This window comes from Manacus vitellinus, unplaced genomic scaffold, assembly GCF_001715985.3.
Source record: "Manacus vitellinus isolate BGI_N305 unplaced genomic scaffold, ASM171598v3 scaffold_4_pilon, whole genome shotgun sequence".
In the NCBI taxonomy this organism is placed as follows: domain Eukaryota; kingdom Metazoa; phylum Chordata; class Aves; order Passeriformes; family Pipridae; genus Manacus; species Manacus vitellinus.
In genome coordinates this window covers 19,050,487-19,070,135 of record NW_021940604.1, presented here as the reverse complement: position 1 = coordinate 19,070,135, position 19,649 = coordinate 19,050,487, and the positions used below count along the sequence as shown (strand labels likewise).

The following is a 19,649-nucleotide window of genomic DNA, read 5'->3' as shown; positions in this document are numbered from 1 at the left end:
CCATAATATCTTTTTACAGTAGCTTATGCCCTTTAATGATGTATCTGGTCCTTGAGATGGACTTTAATCTGCAGTTTAGAAATGCCTATCTAGGTAAAGATTTTTCTGTGATTTCTACCTTAAAGATTTTTGTTGATGAACTGAGTATTGCAAGCAGACGCAGGAATATATAGCTGCTGCTCTTGTAGTACAAGAGATGGCAGGTTTGTCTTGCGTGGTTTGGCCTTTTGGAGTAATTTTTCTTTTTTTTTTTAATAGACAACATGGCAAGCCCAGGGAAAGATAACTTCAGAATGAAAAGCTACAAGAATAATGCACATAATCCCCAAGAAATGCGCAGGCGAAGAGAGGAGGAAGGAATCCAGCTTCGGAAACAGAAAAGAGAGGAGCAGGTAAGTATCTTGATGAGCTGTTAGTTGTTCAGTGCTTGTGAAGCTGTATTCAGATATGTGAAAGGACTTGAGCAGATTCATCCCGTGGAGTAGAATCCAGAGCTCCAAGTTGAATCTCTGTTTTCTTTGCAGTCTTGGGAAGCACCAGGCACATCTCAATAGCATCATAAAATAGTGAACAGAAGCCCTTTTAAGTCACTAGGACACACAGAGGAGAGACCTGTGACTTTAATCCTTAGTCTAGGTTTACACATGTGAGACTGGACTGAAAGAATACTCTTGTTTCCAGTAAGGATTTGAAACCTTGCATTCTCTTCCAGAGTGTGGGTCAAAGTTTTGCTGTTTGAAGGAGGAGGATTATTTTCATCTTTGATAACATACTGCAAATTGCCCAAGAGCTCTTCTACAGTAACTTAATAAAGTGGCTACCAGTTAATGTCCCTGAAATTTTATATAAACATGTGCAGTTGTCCTCGCTTAGTGATCAGACTATGTGGAACATTGTATAATTTAATAGTTTGTAGTAGCTCCTGATCCCAAAATGTTTAGTAGATTCTTGCCAGGAAGGTAAGGAATGTAGTATGTTTTTCTGGTCGGTCTAAAGTAGCTGAAATTGTCTCCCAAGACCTAAAGCGTGTCCCAGGCACTTATCTGCAGTCTACTCTGAGGTAGGAATGCTTACACATCTAGTGGGAAAGTGGTGCTACTGCATGGAAAAAGAATTTAAGTTATTTGGGCCAGAAAAGTAAGAGTCAGAAGTGGTGTGATACTGGAGCATTTACCTGTGAATGGATAATAGTTCCTGCTGAAAGTTTTGTTTGTGTATTTTGTACTACACACTCTATAGGTAAATTATGAAAATAATGTGTGTTTCCTCTCCTATGCTGACTGTTGTAACAATGAGACTACTGTTATGTTCTCGTTGATCCTAGTTTGTTGGACTGGTGTTTTGAAGCTCTTCCTGAAGTGGGGAGAACAAGTTTATGGAGGGAGATGAGACTGCTTTGGTTCAAGGAGAAATTATGAGTGGTAGATAGACAATAACAGTTTATACATCAAGAACTTCTGCATCCTTGTTAAGTGCTAGAAAGAATGTCTTCTCTTCCAGAAGAGGAATGTTGTTTCTTCTTCCTTTGTGGGTTTAAATGGAGTTAAACCTTATTTACATTCAGATTCTGCAGTTGTTTTGTGTCCAGGATTATGCCCAATCAGAAGTGTGTTGAACAAGGGAGAGAATGCCTTGTTTTAGGTTCGTGTTTGAAATAGAGCTAGGTGTAAACATGGAGTTGTTTCTGCAGTTTTGGAGATGTACAGCAGCAGAAAACTAGGTCTGTGGACAAAACCATCAGGATTTAGTAGGTGGTTTCATTCTTATGCTTACAGGTGAAATCTTAGTCGATGGACTGAGATTCTATCATTTGTAGTTAAAGGTACCAACATAATATGCTTAGAATTGTTAATTACAGTAGCTGTAAGTGTAGTACTGGAATAAAGATAAAAATTTAGGTTTGGCTTCTTAGAAGAGAACAGGCCAATGTGAAGGTTTTACTTGTATGCCAGAAAATGAAGAGGAGCTCATTAAACATAGCATATTAAATACTACAGTGCAGGTATGTATTTTGAGCACAGGCAGTGTGTGCAGCCAATTGTAAAGGAATTTTTGGATGCAGAGAATGTTTAATGTTACATAGTTTGAAAGTTCACCTTTGAAGCTATGCTATTTTTCTCCAGCTATATTAAAATAATGTTTCTAGTTTAATGTTTCTGCAACTGTGTGTGAAATGCAGTTGAGGGGAGGAATGGAATGTGCTGAAATAGAAACATTGGCTATGTGTTGATGATTTTAGCCCATAAACTAAAAAAGGGGAAAGTAGCTTGTAGAGTAGTTTCCTGCTTAAAAATGAATGCTAATTATAAGGGATAAAAGAATCAAAGTAAAAAGATCTATATCATCTTTTTCTTGCATGTGGAAAAATTTATGGGTCTTTGATAACTAATAAGAACTTCAGTTTTCAAATGTCTATCTGAAATGTTCCTGTGCAGTTTGTCAAGATACAGATATAGTAGTGTTTTTCTCCTTTATGCTGTTTAAACTTTTGTGTAGGATTCCCTTTGCATGGATGGGTAGTGAATAGTGAGTAGTTAGAATTCTTTGACTGGTATTGGTGAAAGCATTTCTTCAGGTGTATGTCACCTTACCACTCTGTGGTAAGTTCTAACATCTCCCCAAAATTTTTCCTTCGTTTAGCTGTTTAAACGCCGAAATGTTTCTCTACCGGGAAATGAAGAATCTATGGTAGAAAGTCCTATTCAGGATCCTGATGTCAGCTCTACTGTGCCTATTCCAGAGGTAAATACTTTAGAGTGTGTTTGGAATATTGTCTATTAATGTACATAGTACTAGACATAAGAAATCTTCCTTGCGTTTTTAGGAAGAAGTTATTACAGTAGATATGGTACAGATGATTTTTTCAGATGATCCTGATCAACAACTCACAGCAACTCAGAAATTCAGAAAATTGCTATCTAAAGGTAGGGAAATATTGGCTGATTTTTCTATTTGCTTCTTTCTGTCTTATTATGAATTGTGCTTCCAGTCAGTTAACCTTTAGTTATGTTTAACTTTAAAATAGAGCTTTCAGAAACTTCTAGTTCTGTTTATAGAGAAACTGTGCCAAATCTGTTCCAACCTAGTGGCTAAATACAGAAAGCTTCATTATTCTAATGCTAAGTCTTTCAGACAAAATAACAAAAACAAGGATGTTTTGATTGAGGTGTCCAGGGCAGTAACTAGCTGTGTAATTGTTGCAGTGATTCAGTTGCTGATTCTCATTCTGTAATCAAGGGGAGAAAAATTACATGGCTGCCAAAGAACACTTGCAACTTGTTTTTGTTGGGACTGTAAGACATGCTGGTCTCAATTTAAACTGGTATTTGTGTAGCATGACAGGCAAAGGTGTGCTTGGTCATTTAAAATAGTATCTAATCATAATTGCTCTTCCACTGGCCTGAGCTATTGGTTGAAGGAACAGTGTTTTGTGTTACTAACATGTGAATGGATAGTAGTATGTGTTACCATTATTATACATAATAGGGTGTTTACTAAGTTGTAGCACTCTGTAGTGATGATCCTGCAGTCTTCTCAAGTCAAAAGAAGTAACTCCTTCATTTGAAAATAAAATGGTTGAATGAAATTATGATAAGGACTGCAGATCATATATGTTTCGTGTTATACTGAAAAAGTAATTTATTTGGTCTTTTTACACAGATAAGTTTGTTTTTATTCCCTAGAGCCTAATCCACCTATAGATGAAGTCATACAAAAACCAGGAGTAGTACAGAGATTTGTGAAGTTTCTAGAGAGGAGTGAGAATTACACTCTGCAAGTGAGTTTGGCTGGTACTGATTGGGGGTTTGGAATGGGATTTAGAAACCTTGCAAAAGAGCTTTGGAAAGCGCATGTTGTTCTGGTGGGTTTTTTTAATAACCACATTTGATTATTTTTAACAGCTAAAGCCATACATTTTAGTTATTGCTCCTAAAATTGTGACTTGACTCTTGTGAATTTTGCAGTAGTCTTTAGAGTGATGTGTTTGTTCAGCTGCACAAATAGTTGGGTGTTGAAAACAGGTGTTCAAGAGGATTTGCAGAGTTGTATATTAAGCATCAGCACTGATGTTTTGCTTGTGTAGAATATTTTTTAGTACTTTTCAGATGAAATCTTAGAAAATAATAAAAAATACAGAAAACTGAAAGACTTTGAAATAGAAAATTTTTGCGAAATATCTAATTAGCAGTAGGAGTAACTAGTTGTGTCTACTTGCCCATGGGAATGGCAGTTAGGCCTTGTGAACATTCGTACCAGAAGAATTAACTTAATATAGAGTAAACAAAAGGGATTTTTACTAGTTAATAGTGATTTGAAGTCTTTCTTACAGTTAGTGCTGTAAGCCAAAACATAAAAATAATGGAGCTACAGAAGGTTCTTACTAAATAGAGATTTTGTCAATACCAAGTATTTTACTGAATAGAAAGTACTCTAAAAGTAATTGCATTTCAGTGTCATAGGAAAAAAATTGGAAAATTAGCCTCTGTAGCTCTAATGTCAAACTGTATTTCATGAATTTAAATTTTACTGCCGAGTGTTTTAACATGGTCGTCTTTGTGTGCCTCAACAGTTTGAAGCAGCTTGGGCCTTGACAAACATAGCATCTGGAACTTTCTTACACACCAAAGTTGTAATTGAAACTGGAGCTGTTCCCATTTTTATTAAGTTGCTTAGTTCAGAACATGAAGATGTACAGGAGCAAGTAAGTGTTTTCTTGAGGGGTTTTATAATTCCTTTATGAATGTCTTTTTTGGGGTACGTGGGGTTAGAGAGGGTGCTGTCAGTTGATCTGTCTCTAGAAAGATAAAAATGTACTGTCAGTGTATTTTTCCCTCATGGATTTTTTTCTATTCTATAACGTCTGCTGTAGAAAGTATAGATTATCTGTAAAAGTTGATTTGCAAGCATGTGTAAATTCACTTGAATGCTTTGCTTTTTAAGGCAGTGTGGGCTCTTGGGAACATTGCTGGTGATAATGCAGAATGCAGAGACTTTGTTTTGAACTGTGGAATATTACCACCCCTCTTGGAGTAAGTATTGTAAACTAATACTGTAACTATAACATACATGTATAGATAACTGTCAAATTCAACTTAAAATATACTTGAAAAGAATATAAGCTTTTTTCTAAATTGAGAATGCTGCTTTTTTTACTATATCACTATGAATCTAGTGTTTTGGATTGTGGGAGATTCATGCATAGTTTTAATTAATTAGTCCATGACTGGAAGCTTTCCAATGTTTGCAAAAGGAGAGGAGTGTTATTTCACAGGTGTGAAATGTCTGTGTTGTGCAGAACTCTGTGTTGCCAGATTTATGGATATATAGGCTGGAAGACATGATTTAATTCACACTTGTGTGTTTCCAGCTGGCTGGGCAATAGGGTGGTTTCCCCACCTTTGTCTGGTAGCTCCAAGCTCCAGTCTTCCTATTTATCCATTTGCTTGTTGAGATGAGCTGAGAGAGTAGTTGTTACATGAGCTGTGTTCCACTAGAAGATTTCTCTTCATTAGGAGTATCATTCCAGTATTTACATAGGCTTACGATTGTATGAAAGGTAGCTTCATCACAGGGAAAAAAATTGCACAACATGAATTTTGTCCAGTTTATTACCTCTTAAAGTAATGAAATTGTAAAATAGCTTAAAATAGCAGAGAAGAGTGTGATTACCTTCATAAAGGGTTTAGAGGATTAACTGTTTTAGACGTTTTGGTCCACATCTGGAAGTGAACCTGATTTTTCAGATATTCAGTCTTTCGTGTTCTGTTTGGCAAAAACAGTAAAGTGTTAATTTTTTTAGAAGGTCTTTGAAGTTCTGTCTAACTTTCTTATGGAATTATTTTTATTATTATTAATTGCATTCTCTGAGTGAAACTATCAAATTTCATTCAAGGGAGGGCCGCATCTCCTAGCCCCTTCTAATCATCATCAATCATCATCATCATGGCTAGGCTTCGCAGACGAAGATTTAGGAAGGCTCTATCCACATTCGTTACAAGCGCGCTGGTGGTGAGGCCAATACAAGATAGACATGTCTGATTGCAAAAGGCACAGCAGAAAGACTCCTTAGGTGGTATATTCTGCAAGACACGATTCTTTCTGTGTTGTCTTTTCTCCTCAGGAGTGATCCTCTGTGCCCCTTCTAAAGACTCTCAGAAAAATTAGTTGAATGATTTTGCATATAAGCAATGGTTTATTTTATATGCGTATGCTCGATATGCATATACAATGAGATGTCCCCACAAAATAATCTGTTGAAATTCAGTTGATTTTAGGACTGTAAATGTAAGACTGCAGCCCGTAAGCTATGAAGAGAAATAAATTTAAACTAGTTCCCAGTAATAGGACTTCTCTTCCAGATTTGAGGTAGTGTTGGTAATAATAGACATGAAATTACTTAACTTTTTAATAAGAAATTATTATTTTTATTATTGTCTCTCTTTCACAGACTGTTGACAAATTCGAATCGTCTTACAACAACTAGAAATGCAGTCTGGGCTCTCTCAAATCTTTGTAGAGGAAAGAACCCACCTCCAGACTTCAGTAAGGTATAATAAAGTAGTAATTTTGAGAAATCAGAAAGCTAAAGAATACTTATGTTTGTAATATTTTATAACAAACAGAATCTTTGAATCTGGATATAGACTCCGTTTTATGTTTTTAATGTCCTCACACAGTTTTGTCCGTCTGTTGTATCTGGGAAAAGTCATCTACTTTGATACCTATCAACAATAAAATCCCATCACCTAAAAACTTGAGACTATAGTTAGTCAAATGCAAATAGTCATTCACTAGTGTGAAATGATGGACAAATTATACATTCAGCACCAAACCCTTTGGGGCTGTATTTTCTTCAGAACTGTTGTAGAGGATATGAGTTATGATTGAAGCTTCTGTAATTTTTTTTTTGTTTATTTTATGATTGTGAGTACACGCTACATGATTAAAATTTTGAGTTTTCTACTCTCTGTCAGATGCAGTTAAATCAGAGTATGACGACAGGAGTGATTTGCCTGTATGCTCTCCTCTTTTTATCTCTTCTCACTATTATGTGCTTATAAAGACAGGATCACTGTAGAGGATAGTAGGAGTTTTAGATTCTTATTTTCAATATGAAATTAATTCCTGGTAAGGTTAATGACATGAAAAAACTGAACATTGGATAAGCTGGTAAAAGAGAGGTTAATTAATCATTGATCTGGAACAAGTTTACCTCATGAGTTAGTAATGGTACTTAATAATTCTTGAATGGATAATAACAGAAAGGGGGGATTTCTGATGTCAGTTAATCAATTACTTCACAATTGCTCTGCCTAAGTTAAATTTTTTAGTAGTGTTTTGTTCTGGTAGAGAAAAACCAACAAGATTTCTTGCGGCTTGAACACAAAACTTCAGAGGAAAAAGATGCCCTGTAGGCAACTGCTGATAAGAACAGGTCCTTTGCTTTTTGGCCTTTGCAATAGCACCAGTTGGACACGTAATGGAGGCTGAATTTGCATAAGCCACGTATGGTAAAAAGTTAAGTTGTGCAAAGAATATGAAATTCCCAAGCGGTACAGCAGAAACCTGTCAGGTTCCAACTGGTGTTAAGATGGTCTAGTTTATTTGGCTTTATGTCTGTGTGTACATTACTGGAGATAAGAGCAGAGGGTACAGCTGCAGGGAGAACCGAAATCAGACATTGCTTGTTTGATTGGTTTGGTGAGTGTTGGGTCCTCTGTGAACTACTCTAAGTTGGTTATTGCAAGTAACTGCCAGTACTCCTACAAAGACAGCAATAAAAAAACCTAATTTTATTTCTTTGGAATTCTGTTCTCTAAGTGATTAAAAAAAGCATTAGTAATTCCTGATCACCTGTTTACCTGTAAAAGCAGATGTGTTTTGTTTAAGCTGAGCAATTATATACTTAATATAATATCTGTAAATAAATAGGCTGTGAATCAGAATTGATCCAATTTGCCAGTTCGAATTGAATATCTAGTTCAATCAGAAAGTGTTCCACCTAGGTCCTGATTCATTAAAGAGCTCGTGTACTTTGGCAGTAAATAGTTTTGCACATTTATACCTTTGCAGAGTGTTCTCTGAAACTTGAAAAATACGGAACACCTAATTTTATGCAATATTTTCTTTAACCTAGGTTGCTCCTTGTTTAAATGTTTTATCAAGATTGTTGTTCAGCAGTGACCCAGATGTGTTAGCAGATGCTTGCTGGGCCCTCTCCTACCTTTCAGATGGTCCCAATGATAAAATTCAAGCTGTTATTGATTCTGGAGTGTGTCGAAGATTGGTAGAGCTGCTTATGTAAGTATTCTCTTCACCAAATAGATCTCTTACTGTTAATATTAAAATTGAGTTCTGTTTTCTCACCCTAAGTCTTTATATTTGTGAGAGTCAATGAGCGTGAATCCAGCCCGAAACCTTTTAAGCTGCTTGCTAGGTTGCTTGGCTCCTGGGATTATTCCTGAGACAGTGAAAAAAAGTTTTCTTCACAGTATTCCTTTGTATTCTTTAAAATTTAATGCAGGATTTCATATACATATAGGAATAAAAGGGTGAAGACTGAAGACCAAACTTGAATTGGAAATTAATTTCATATCTTATTTTTGTTTTAATGTCACTGTTGTATTTTCCTTTCTAGGAGATATAATTGCAATATAGACAGTTCTTGGACTCAACAAAGTCCAGAGGCAGGCTTGAGCCACTTCTGAACTGTTCCAATATATTTGGTTTATTGTTCATTATTTTCCTTGAAAGGAAGACTAAATCCCTGTGTTCACATGAGACTGCAGAGTGGGTCAGGGATAGTAGTTCCCAGCATTGACAGCTCAGCACAGTTCCCTGCAAAAAGCTCATTTGTATAGCTGTCAGAAGAGGTGAGCTTCTCTTCCATGGAAGCTCCAGGACAAGTGAGTAATTTCCTTCCCCCACACCTCAGGCAACTGAACATGGTCTTCATGTGTACTGGCTTCTAGGATTATTGACCTACAAAAGGGGGGAGTTCACTTAACAAAGGGAGGCTATTAAGTTTTAGTATACACGAAATAACGCCCCTTTTGTTTATGTGGATGTGGAATGATGTATGTTCCAGTCTTGTGTTTAGTAACCCTTGAGCTTGGTGAAATGGATCTGCTGAGCTGATAGATTGCTCTAAGTTGTGTTGTTCCACAGAGGTGTCCTTTCTTTGAGTCAGCAGTGCAGTTGTGGGCTTGCAGTAGTCAAAGTTGGCTAAACAGAGGGGAGGTGTAATAAGTAATGCAGTATTTTCTATAACTAAAAATTTAGCACCTGAAGGAAACCGTAGTTCACTGAAAATGCAAAATTATACTTTAACACTTGGTAATATTAAGTAATTTAATATTTGTCTCCAGGCATAATGATTACAAGGTGGTATCCCCTGCATTAAGAGCAGTTGGAAATATTGTTACTGGGGATGATATCCAAACACAGGTAAGATTAGTTGATTAAAAAAAATTATTTGGCAAGACAGAATTTTGTAAAAATTGTGACAAAATAGATGTCCAGTACAGATATCTGCATACATCACTGAAAGAGGCTCTGTAGAAATCTATCGTTAATTTGACAATTTAGGCTACTATTTTAAACATTAAATTAATGCGAGAATGAACGGGGTTTTTTTACAGCATTGTAGATAGTGGATTGCTTTGTTCCTGTATGGTACTTTGACTGTTGCTTCCCATTTTTTTTCCCCTCTTTACTGGGGGTTCAGTTAGTTATTATGGTTCCCCTTTTTTCAGTCTTTAAAGGCAGTCAGAGTTTTCACTTGTAAGCAATTGTGATACACGATTTGTCTTATGTATTTGTATGCGGTAGTCTTACTGATGTAATTTGTTCTAAAGATTTATTTTTTTTAATTTTAGGCAAAGTAATTGAGTTTGAAGCAAGGCAGAAAATATCAGGTCATGCTTTAAAAAGAGTGGTGTCCAAGATGCTGACAGAATTAGTGTAAAAGCAAAATAAGGAAAAGAGTTAATTACATAAGTTGTGAGCAAAATCCTCTCTTCTAGAGTTAAGAAATTACACAGAAAACCTTTGTCTCTTAAAAAGAAAAGACCACCAACAAATAACTACAAATTACTAGTACACTTCTCAGTTATTTTGAGTTACTCATATTTTAGCCTTAAGCAGCCTTATTAAGTCTTTTGGTCTGAACTTAACAGAAAGCAGATTCTTTGAAATTGCTGGATTGTCAGTTCACACACTTGAGCATTGAACACATAAATTTTGCAGGATGTTGTCTATCATACTTTGTATAATATAAACATGTTGCAAAATCTTTTGAAGTCATCCCTGAAATACTCTTTTTTTCATATATATATGTATATTGTGCAACCCAATTTTCAATTCTCAAATTATTTTAGGTGATTCTAAACTGCTCTGCATTACCCTGTCTCTTGCACTTGCTTAGTAGTCCCAAGGAATCCATCAGAAAAGAAGCGTGCTGGACCGTTTCTAATATAACTGCAGGAAACAGAGCTCAGATTCAGGTAAAGCATGTGAATGTGTTGCTTGGTTTTGTTTGCATTTTACTACTTCGCCTGTTTTCCTTCACGAGGACAGTTATGTAGATACTGCATTGACTCTGCATTATTTTAGTTGTGTCTATAATTTTACCTAACTTAAATATTTTCTTCTAAATTTTGAAATACTGTTTTAAAGAAAAATAGCTGTCATGATTTGTACTAGTGAAGCTGATAAATTTCTCTCAAAGGGATTTGACTTATGCTTATAGAACAAATGAAAAGATACTTCTCTTAGATCTGATATGAAGAGTTATATTTTTCCTTGTGGGAGCATCGTCTACTGCTACATTCTCTATAATTTTATTCTGCATTGTAATATATGTATTAAAGTAATAAGAAACATTTTTAAAAAGTTGAAACAAAACATCTCGCATAAATTTGTCCAGTGAAAAGTGGGCCGATTTGGAATGTTGGTCATTTTTTTTGGATAAAAAACCTGTGTAATTTTATCAATGCTGAGTTGTATTTTTGTGGAAATTACTAAAATCCTGACTATTGTTCCAGGTGTCTGGAGCTACCTAAAAAAAGGTTCTAATGGATACAAATGAGAATTCTGGATCGGGGGACATATTTCAATATGATTTTTTTTCTCTTCTACATCAATCAGAGATGAAAATGTTACTTCTTGATGTAACTTAAAATATGTAATGAAGTCTCTGATTACAGACATAGTCTCTCTGTGGAGACCTCAAAGCTAAAATGAAAGTTTGTTCCAAGGCTTGATCTTCAGTTCAAAAATCGCGGATGTGTTTTATGATTTTTAAATGAACCAATCCAGTAAGCAGTGTCCTGTCCACCAGAAACAGAGAAATGGAAAAAGAACATATTGTGATGGCTGCTGCAGTGCAATGTCAGAATAGTTCTGAATTTCAGTTCAGCATTTCTAGTTCGTATGGCACCTTCAAACAAAATATTCTTTGCTTTTATATCAGCAACCATCACTAACTCTTGTACTTAAGGTTATTAGTGTTTTGCAATCTCTTTTAATTATCATAAAATACTGCAATTTCATCTCTTAGGCTGTTATAGATGCAAATATTTTTCCAATACTGATTGAAATTCTTCAAAAAGCTGAATTTCGCACCAGAAAAGAAGCAGCGTGGGCCATAACTAATGCAACATCAGGAGGAACCCCTGAACAGATCAGGTAAGTTTGTGCATGTTACTATTTTCTCTGCCTAAGTATCTTCTCTAGGGCATTTGGATTTCTGGATTTGAATTTTGACAATCACAGCAAGAAAACCATAGCCTTGATTCTTGAAGCTGTGCAGGGACTAAACATAGAAATTCAGAAAAGTGAGAGAAATACATGCAGCAGACTTAATAAATTGACAAATACTGCTTTGTGTCAGTGTTATTAAACCTAAGGCTTTCACAGGGTTATCTTCCAGAGCTGATATTACATTGCCAAACACAACTGGAACAGCTGATGAACAGTTTCAGTGATTGGAAATGGAAAACTTTGGGTGGGTCGTTTAGAAAACTTGTGCAGTGGGATTGTGTATTTGTGGAGAGACTTCAGGAATTTTAATGGCTTCTTCATGTATTTTAAACTCACTATAAGTATTATTTTAAAGCAGATATCTAAACTCCTTTTTCAGAACTGAGTTTGGTTAAAATTTTACTGTCAGTAGGTATTATATGCTGCAAAAATAGGACTTGAATTGCCAGAATAAAATACTCTCTGGTTTCTCTGAATACTGTCAGCATAATCATCACTTATAAATCAACTTATCAATTACTGATTCAAAATTACTGTATTATTTGGAAACCAGAGCTGAAAGTGGTGTGATAACTCTTCCAGCATATTTGGGAGATCTGTTGCAGTAAGTGCATGTTCATTTGTTTAAAATGTAAATAAACCACTAAGTATTATCAGAGGTAAGGAAAGCGTGTTGGTATTTTTTGTTTGTTTTTTAGTTTGATCACTTCTATAATCTTAATATTTAGCATTTTAAAAATTTTAATTCAGGATCTTCAAACATTTACTGTTCTGCACATAGTAAATGTACATGAAATACCATAACAGTAGTTTCTCATCAAAAATAGTTATATTATCAGTGTCGTGAGTTTTTAGCCCTTCTAATGTCCTCAAGGTACTACTGTCTAACTGCAGAAAATTTAAAACTACTAAATAAACTGTATTTAGGCAAACATTGCTGTCTTCATTTTACTTACACACTGGAAACAGGGACACAGGTTATGACTTCCTGAAATTTATACACAATTTTGTTCAAAATTGGAAAAGGGAATGAGATACTCAGAATCCCACTATTTTTTCTTTATAATTATGTCCTTCCCTTTATTGTAAGTGATGCTGAGATTTTCATGGACTTCTAGTGTGGACTGTGTTAGCACAGAGCACTGTCCAATGTTCTTATGTGTATCTAAGACGTTTACTTGATATTTTTACTACTACAAAATTTTGACTGCCTGAGAAAAGAACTTTTAGCTAAAACTTTTATATTCAGTTAAACCCATTTGAAGATCATAAGTGAAAAGAAGTTGAAAAGGCTGCGGATTCCACACTCCAGTTAGGAATACACACATTAAATTTTCTTATTAAGATAAATTGTAATATTTATTCCATTTCAGGCTAAGTTTATCTTTGTGTTGTTGCATGTTTTAGAAATTTTTTTGTTTCAACCACTTTTTATAGCAAAAGTAAGTACCAGTAGTAATAGACTGGCATGTCAGAATAAACGTGCTGGATTATCGGTTCTTCTTTCCCTTTCCCTCTGTTTTTCTTCTGTTACAAAGGTATTTGGTAGCACTAGGTTGTACCAAGCCTCTTTGTGACCTCCTCACCGTGATGGATTCTAAAATAGTACAGGTGGCTTTAAATGGACTTGAAAACATTCTGCGTCTTGGAGAACAGGAGTCTAAACAAAATGGAATGGGCATTAATCCTTATTGTGCTCTTATAGAGGAAGCATATGGTAAGAAAATACTTATTATAAAACTACATACCTGAACTTCTTTATTCCAAACTGTAAAAATAAAACCATTGTGAGTAATTTTGAAATTTGTAGGTAAGTTTATTACAAGAATTACTTCAAGCATAAGCAGACATAAGATATCATAAATGAAGTAATGTAACATGGTGGGAAAAGTGGTTAAATACAGAAAACATCTGGGTGTTTTATCTGTGGTCAGTTTATGAAATGTCCCCCTAGAGAAACATTCTCAGAAGTATTTTAACACAGGTGTCCTAGTCTATTGGAGTCATTCTTTCCATAAGTTTATCAGCCATTCCTAAATATAATTTTTATAACTTTAATACTGATGCCTTAAGGTCCTTTTAGTTTTTTGATTTTTCTAATTTTTATAAGTTTTATAAGTAGTTATATAGCAGAAGTAGATTTTAAAAAACAGCAACATGTATTCCTTTACCCTTACCCCTTACCCTAAGCATGGTAACTACACACATTCCCCAACCCTATGACCCCATTCCATGCTCCCCATATCAGTTATCCCTTGAATTCCATTAGAAAATGTTTAGTCTCTTGTCAAGGTAGGCCTATTCTGTTTAGGCGTCAATACATAGTCCCGACTAGTACAGTTTCATTACCAACAGGGGTGCAAGATCAGGGTTTGTTTTACTGATTCCCAAAGTTGGATCACTTTTTAGCATAGTAAATATCGGTAACAGCAAAATCAACTTCAGACCATAAAACTGAGCAAGTTTTTCCTTGTGATAGTATTTTCTTCTTCTTCTAAAAGTTATTGAATTGAACCATGTTTTAAAGGCAGACTATCAAAACTAATTTGTGGAATTCCAAGACTGGAGGCTTTTGATTTAACAAAATCAGTGTTAAAATTGGCTTATAATGAAATTGGCATTATTTATGGAGAGTTATCTTTTTTGTAGCTCTGACCCAACAAAACTGGCAGACATCTGTATTTCAGAAACTGCTAGTAACAGTTCTAGTTGACCACATTATATCTGATTAGATGGTACTGACTTTTCTGTAAAGCAGTCTTTGAATCTGAATTGCCTGTTACAGAGTTTTATTTCTAAAATCAAGTGCATAGTTGAAGAACTTTGCAATTTAATGTTTAAGAGGAATAAGTACTGAATACTATATTGGAATTTTTTCTGTTCCAGATTTTGAGTCCATTCATAATTTTAACTGTTGAATATCTGGGTTCTCTTTTTTCCCTTACCACTTAGGCATAGGCTGCTGAAGCTGCAGAGTATAAGTTCAAGAAGGGAAAACAGTTTATTATATCACCCTCACTGCTTTAGCCTCTTAACTTAGGCCTTTATCTTGGCCTTAATCCAACTTAAGTGAAAACTGAATTATTTAAAATAGCTAACCAGCAATTTTGTATCAACCTAACTGACGGCCAAAGATTTAATTCAGCCAACAGAGGAGAGGTTACGTCCTCTAGCTTGCATATGATAAGCCTTTGGAAAGATAATATCTTCAAATCTCCCTATTTGAAAAAATATACCAGACTGTGCCAGTGACAACTACATGATTGGAGATAGAATTTAGAGTTGGGGAAGACTGAAAGAGTAAAGAAAAGAAACTGGCATATGAGAAATTGTTATAGCAAACATTTTTATGCTATCTTAATTCTAAACAGATTCAATTTCTTTATAGGCATGGCATGTTTCTTTGGAGATACTACAGCCTGCTCCCCAGTTTAACCGATATGCTTTTAGCATAGTTTTAAAATTGATTTGGACAGCAGAAACTGAAGTAGAAATACATGGGTTAGGAAATTAACAATCAATGATACTGAATTAATTGAGGTGATTTGGGATTGCATTTTTTTTTTAAGAACTACCGTGCTGTAAGCTGTTTCTCTTTGAATTCATCATTCATTTAAGCTACTAGATTTTTGAAAATGTTTTATTTTGAATTTAGGACTTGATAAAATTGAATTTCTTCAGAGGCATGAAAACCAAGAGATCTACCAAAAGGCTTTCGAACTTATAGAACATTATTTCGGTGTTGAAGAAGAGGACTCTAGTATTGCACCTCAGGTGGATGAAAGTCAGCAGCAGTTTGTGTTTCAACAGCAGGAGGCTCCGATGGAGGGTTTCCAGCTCTAAACTACTGAAGTGAATACAAGCATAAAATCTAAACACTTGTACGGTTTGGGTTTTGGTTGGTTGGTTTTTTTTTTTCTCAGAGGTCTTTTCTTCCTGGCCAAAGTTAGAGGAAAAGCTGAATATGTTTTGCAGAAATAGATGAAGAAGCAGCTCATGCACTTTCATATATTGTGTTAGAGACAACTGTTCTCTGTTTTGTATTTGTGTTTTTCATTATCTCCTATGTACAGAAAACAACTGTGAGTAATCATGTCTAAAAGCATTAAATGTGATTTAACAAGAACTGTTAAGCTAAGACTTGGTAGAATTTTAGGTAGTGGTTCTGAATTTTTCATATAGTCTCAAACTTCATATCAGCAATACAGTTACTGACAGTTGCATTTTTGGCAGTAAGCTTGACTTGCCCAGTCTCTATCAAATCTACCTCTTGTATTGAAGCAGAAACATTGCTTCAAAACCAAGGCATGAAATAAAGAAGAGCTTGTAAGAAGCTGAATTGGAATGTGAAAAATATTTATTTAAATTGTGAAACTTTTATGCATTACTTACTTTACAACACACTGTTGAAGTTTATTTATAAAATGTATTTAAAGACATAATAGATATACGTATATAATGCTAATTACCTGATATAATACTGAATATATGAAAAAGTTTTTTCTGAATTATGTGGGAAGAAGACTATTTCAGAAGTTTTCAAATTGGAATCAGCAGAGAGCTTGCTGGTCATTTGATGTTGGCTCTGTAATGAAAGCTGCTAAATGACATTACAAGTCAGCCACAACTGCAGTACTTTGCAGTGGAAGCAGTTGCTGTAGTTACCACGAGAATGCTGCAATTATGAATGACAGAGATGGTGATTTGCACAAGTCACCAAGCAGATGGTTTACAGCTGTCTTCTGTCAAAATGTGGTAACACCACTTTAGTTTGAGAAACATTGTTTGCCTTTCTAGTACAGTAGCTTCTTAAAAGTTTAGACAGTAGGTGTTGTTTTTTGACCAAATATGCTACCGCCACTTGAATTGTTCGTTAAGTTAACGAATTCAGTTTTCTTTTGCTAAGACAATAGAAATACTGCAGTGAAGAATGAATAGTGAATCACTCCTTTCCAATTGAAGGAAAAGTTTTTGTTGTACTGTAAATAGCATTAAGTATGTGGACACCAAAACTAGAAGTTATTGTCATCTAAATATTTAGGCTCTACAATATACCATGTTTGCTGTTAAACACTAAAAGAAATAGAATTCTGATATTTTATGTTAACAGTTTTGAATACAGAAAAATGTATACTCTGCTTCAACTTGCATATAAGTAGTGTTTCTGGTGTATTAGTACTATATATTGTTTGGAGAAATTAATACTTTGAGTTATCTCTGAAGTATTGCTATTTTTTGTTACCTGTAATTAATGTATTAACATCAAACTCCTGGGTTAAGTGAAATCCTTGACATATGAGAGCATTTCATGCTTCATAAAAAGCTGCAGTTTAAACTTCAAATCACTCACCCATGGCACTGTGCTTATCACTAAACAATATTTTAATGCACTGAAAAAATACAGGTTAAAGGTGGTATCATTTACAGTACCATTTTATATTTAGAATTTTTTTTACATGCAAGTTAAGATTCTAAGATGTTTCACTTTGCTGTTACAGCAATATATTCTATATTGTAATTGAATGTGGGACTTAAAGTGGATTTTCTAAGATTAATGGTCAGTTTTGACTAAGATGTAACTGGGAGGGAAGAAACCTCCCTTTGAAGTCTTTTTAGTGGAAGATAGAAGTATAAGAAGTGTATATAGGAGTGCTGTTACTTTATGAACTCTGAATAATGAGATATTTTAGCAAATGACACTTTAAACCTAGATTTGTACAGCATACAACAGTTTTGAGTAGTGTGATAATACTGAGTACAGCTGCCAAATTTTCGTACAATGTTAGGTGATTGTACTTATGCCCTTTTTACTCTCATAGTTTTAGATTTTCATACACCAACCTTCCTTCATTCACATGCTCCCCCATTCATCCCCCATCTATCAAAGTACAGGGTAACAATCATGGAAATCTACCAAGATTAGTAGCAAATGCTGAATTTCAATATTGTTCTAATGTAAGAAAATTATTCAGGTAACAGGGTATTTCTTTGTTTCTAACAACCTTGTTTTGATCACAACCAGCTGTGCCTGCTTTTTATTTGAAGAACCCTGTAAAAAGCCTCTCTTATAAGCCTCTCTTATTTAAACCAAATCTGAGCTCTGAAAGTCTTGGTTGAAAGACTTGAAAATGAAGAAAAGAGGGGACATTTAAAGTATTCTATTTGTTTTGAAGGAATGTCTTCAGTTGTGTGAATATATTATTCTATATGTGTGAACAGTTAGTGACTGCACTTTACACATTTAGATAAACTGTATTTCATACCTCTGATACATTTAAATGGAACAGTTTAAAAGGGAACTAAAATTGGTGAACTTTGGATAATGAAAGTCATTATTTAAACTCAACATTTGGTTTACCCTAAAATTGTTAAAAAATAATGCTGAAAATCCTTTAAAGGATAAATATACAGGATGGCCTCTTCTATATTATCACTGGGTTTACTTCATACTTTGTTAAAAGCACATAAATGAACAATATAAAATCAGAGATTATGACTTAAAGTCAACTCTGTTTTACTCATTTGCAGGAAGGGGCATGATTGTGATGATGTTGCCTAAACAGATGAAACCGATATGGAGAGAAAAACAAAATAAAATTGTGATATGAAAGTGTCTTAAAGTTTGCAATCTAATACAGAATCTGAAGTCCCCCATCACTTACAAAGTCTATTTAAAAATAAAGGGTTTTGGTTTTATTAAAAGGGTACCATTTGTTCCGTTTAAATGTGAATACTAACTAGCTAATCTATGCAACTATGCAGAGCATAAGATTTTTTTATTAGTTCCCTTCTCTTGTTACACTGAATCATATCTAATTTTTTTCATCATTGCACTTTTGTCCAAGGACTGGTTCATACAGCTTTTTAATTTTCTAGTATTTACTTTGAACACTGTTGCTAGCAGCAATCAGAAAATAGTGATAATGTCGGCACAGAAATGTTAGCTGTAGAACAAGTTTGCAACTGGAAACTATTTATTGTTGGACCTGTCTTTAAGAAAATAGTAAAGATGCACTATTGTCTTTTCTCTGTGGTTAATTCTCGGTTGGTTTAAATTTATTAAATTGTACAACTGAAGATTTTTGTAATAAGTGTGAAAATGGATATGTGAACTTCAACTGTGACCTTAAGAGTTCTCTGAAATCTGGAATGAGAAATTTCAGCAACTTATGACACAATGTCTTCATATAATGTGTGGAAACTACGTTACCTATATTAACTTCAGATAGTAATAGTGCATCTTTAAATCCAGGCCAAAGGCCCATTACCGTAACAGAACACATATGAGTAGTATGCAATATTATGGAATGTTAAATCTCCAAATACCGTACAGAAACCAATAAAACCTATTTTACAGATGTTTATTGTATTTATTTAGTGGTTCAATAAGTGTGGCTTCTTAAACTAGGAAATGCAAATACCGTTTTGAATACAGCATTGATGCAAGTGAGTTCAAACTGTCTGATTTGTGTGCTGAAAAACTAGGCACTGTCCCAGACAGAAAACTTTGTGGGTTTAAGTATTTTGTCATTATCTAAAGATGCCTGATATTCTTACAAAACTACCTCATCTCCTTTAAAATGAATTACTGCTTTTAAGCATATGCAAAACATTCTAACTAACTTTAACTATATGCAACACGTACACCAAATATCTCCCTAATAAAAGAGACCCTCCCTTTCTTTTTGTGATGTTGTAACTGCCCTTATTGGCTCCAGTGTGTGCATACTATTGTCCATGTATGGGTGAAACTCACTAATTGCTCTCAGCAACAGTTAATTTTGCTCCTGGAAGGGCATTTGGCATTTCATATGAAGTTACTTTGCTTTTGACTCCGCGGCTAGCGCAGCCTCCTTCCGCCACTTGGCTTTCTTTGCCAAGTTCCA

The 19,649-nt window shown here is 34.7% G+C and overlaps 1 protein-coding gene across 1 annotated transcript; it reads left to right on the top strand.

Moving 5' to 3' along the window:
- The first annotated feature begins 263 nt into the window (after nt 1–263).
- KPNA5 (karyopherin subunit alpha 5) lies at nt 264–19,121 on the top strand. Its single transcript, XM_008931406.4, has 13 exons — nt 264–392; nt 2,641–2,742; nt 2,825–2,924; nt 3,684–3,778; nt 4,571–4,702; nt 4,942–5,030; nt 6,449–6,548; nt 8,138–8,301; nt 9,369–9,447; nt 10,380–10,505; nt 11,561–11,688; nt 13,302–13,480; nt 15,419–19,121. Exons 1-13 carry the CDS (start codon nt 264–266, stop codon nt 15,604–15,606), a joined length of 1,611 nt encoding a protein of 536 aa, XP_008929654.1. The 3' UTR covers nt 15,607–19,121.
- The last annotated feature ends 528 nt before the right edge of the window (nt 19,122–19,649 follow it).

What these genes read in the sequence shown, in the direction of transcription:
- KPNA5 (XM_008931406.4), top strand. Translation starts at nt 264, where the DNA reads ATGGCAAGCCCAGGGAAAGATAACTTCAGAATGAAAAGCTACAAGAAT. An exon ending in GGGATGATATCCAAACACAG is followed by an intron (nt 9,448 to 10,379) that starts GTAAGATTAGTT and finishes AAATTATTTTAG; the next exon opens with GTGATTCTAAACTGCTCTGC. An exon ending in GGAACCCCTGAACAGATCAG is followed by an intron (nt 11,689 to 13,301) that starts GTAAGTTTGTGC and finishes TCTGTTACAAAG; the next exon opens with GTATTTGGTAGCACTAGGTT.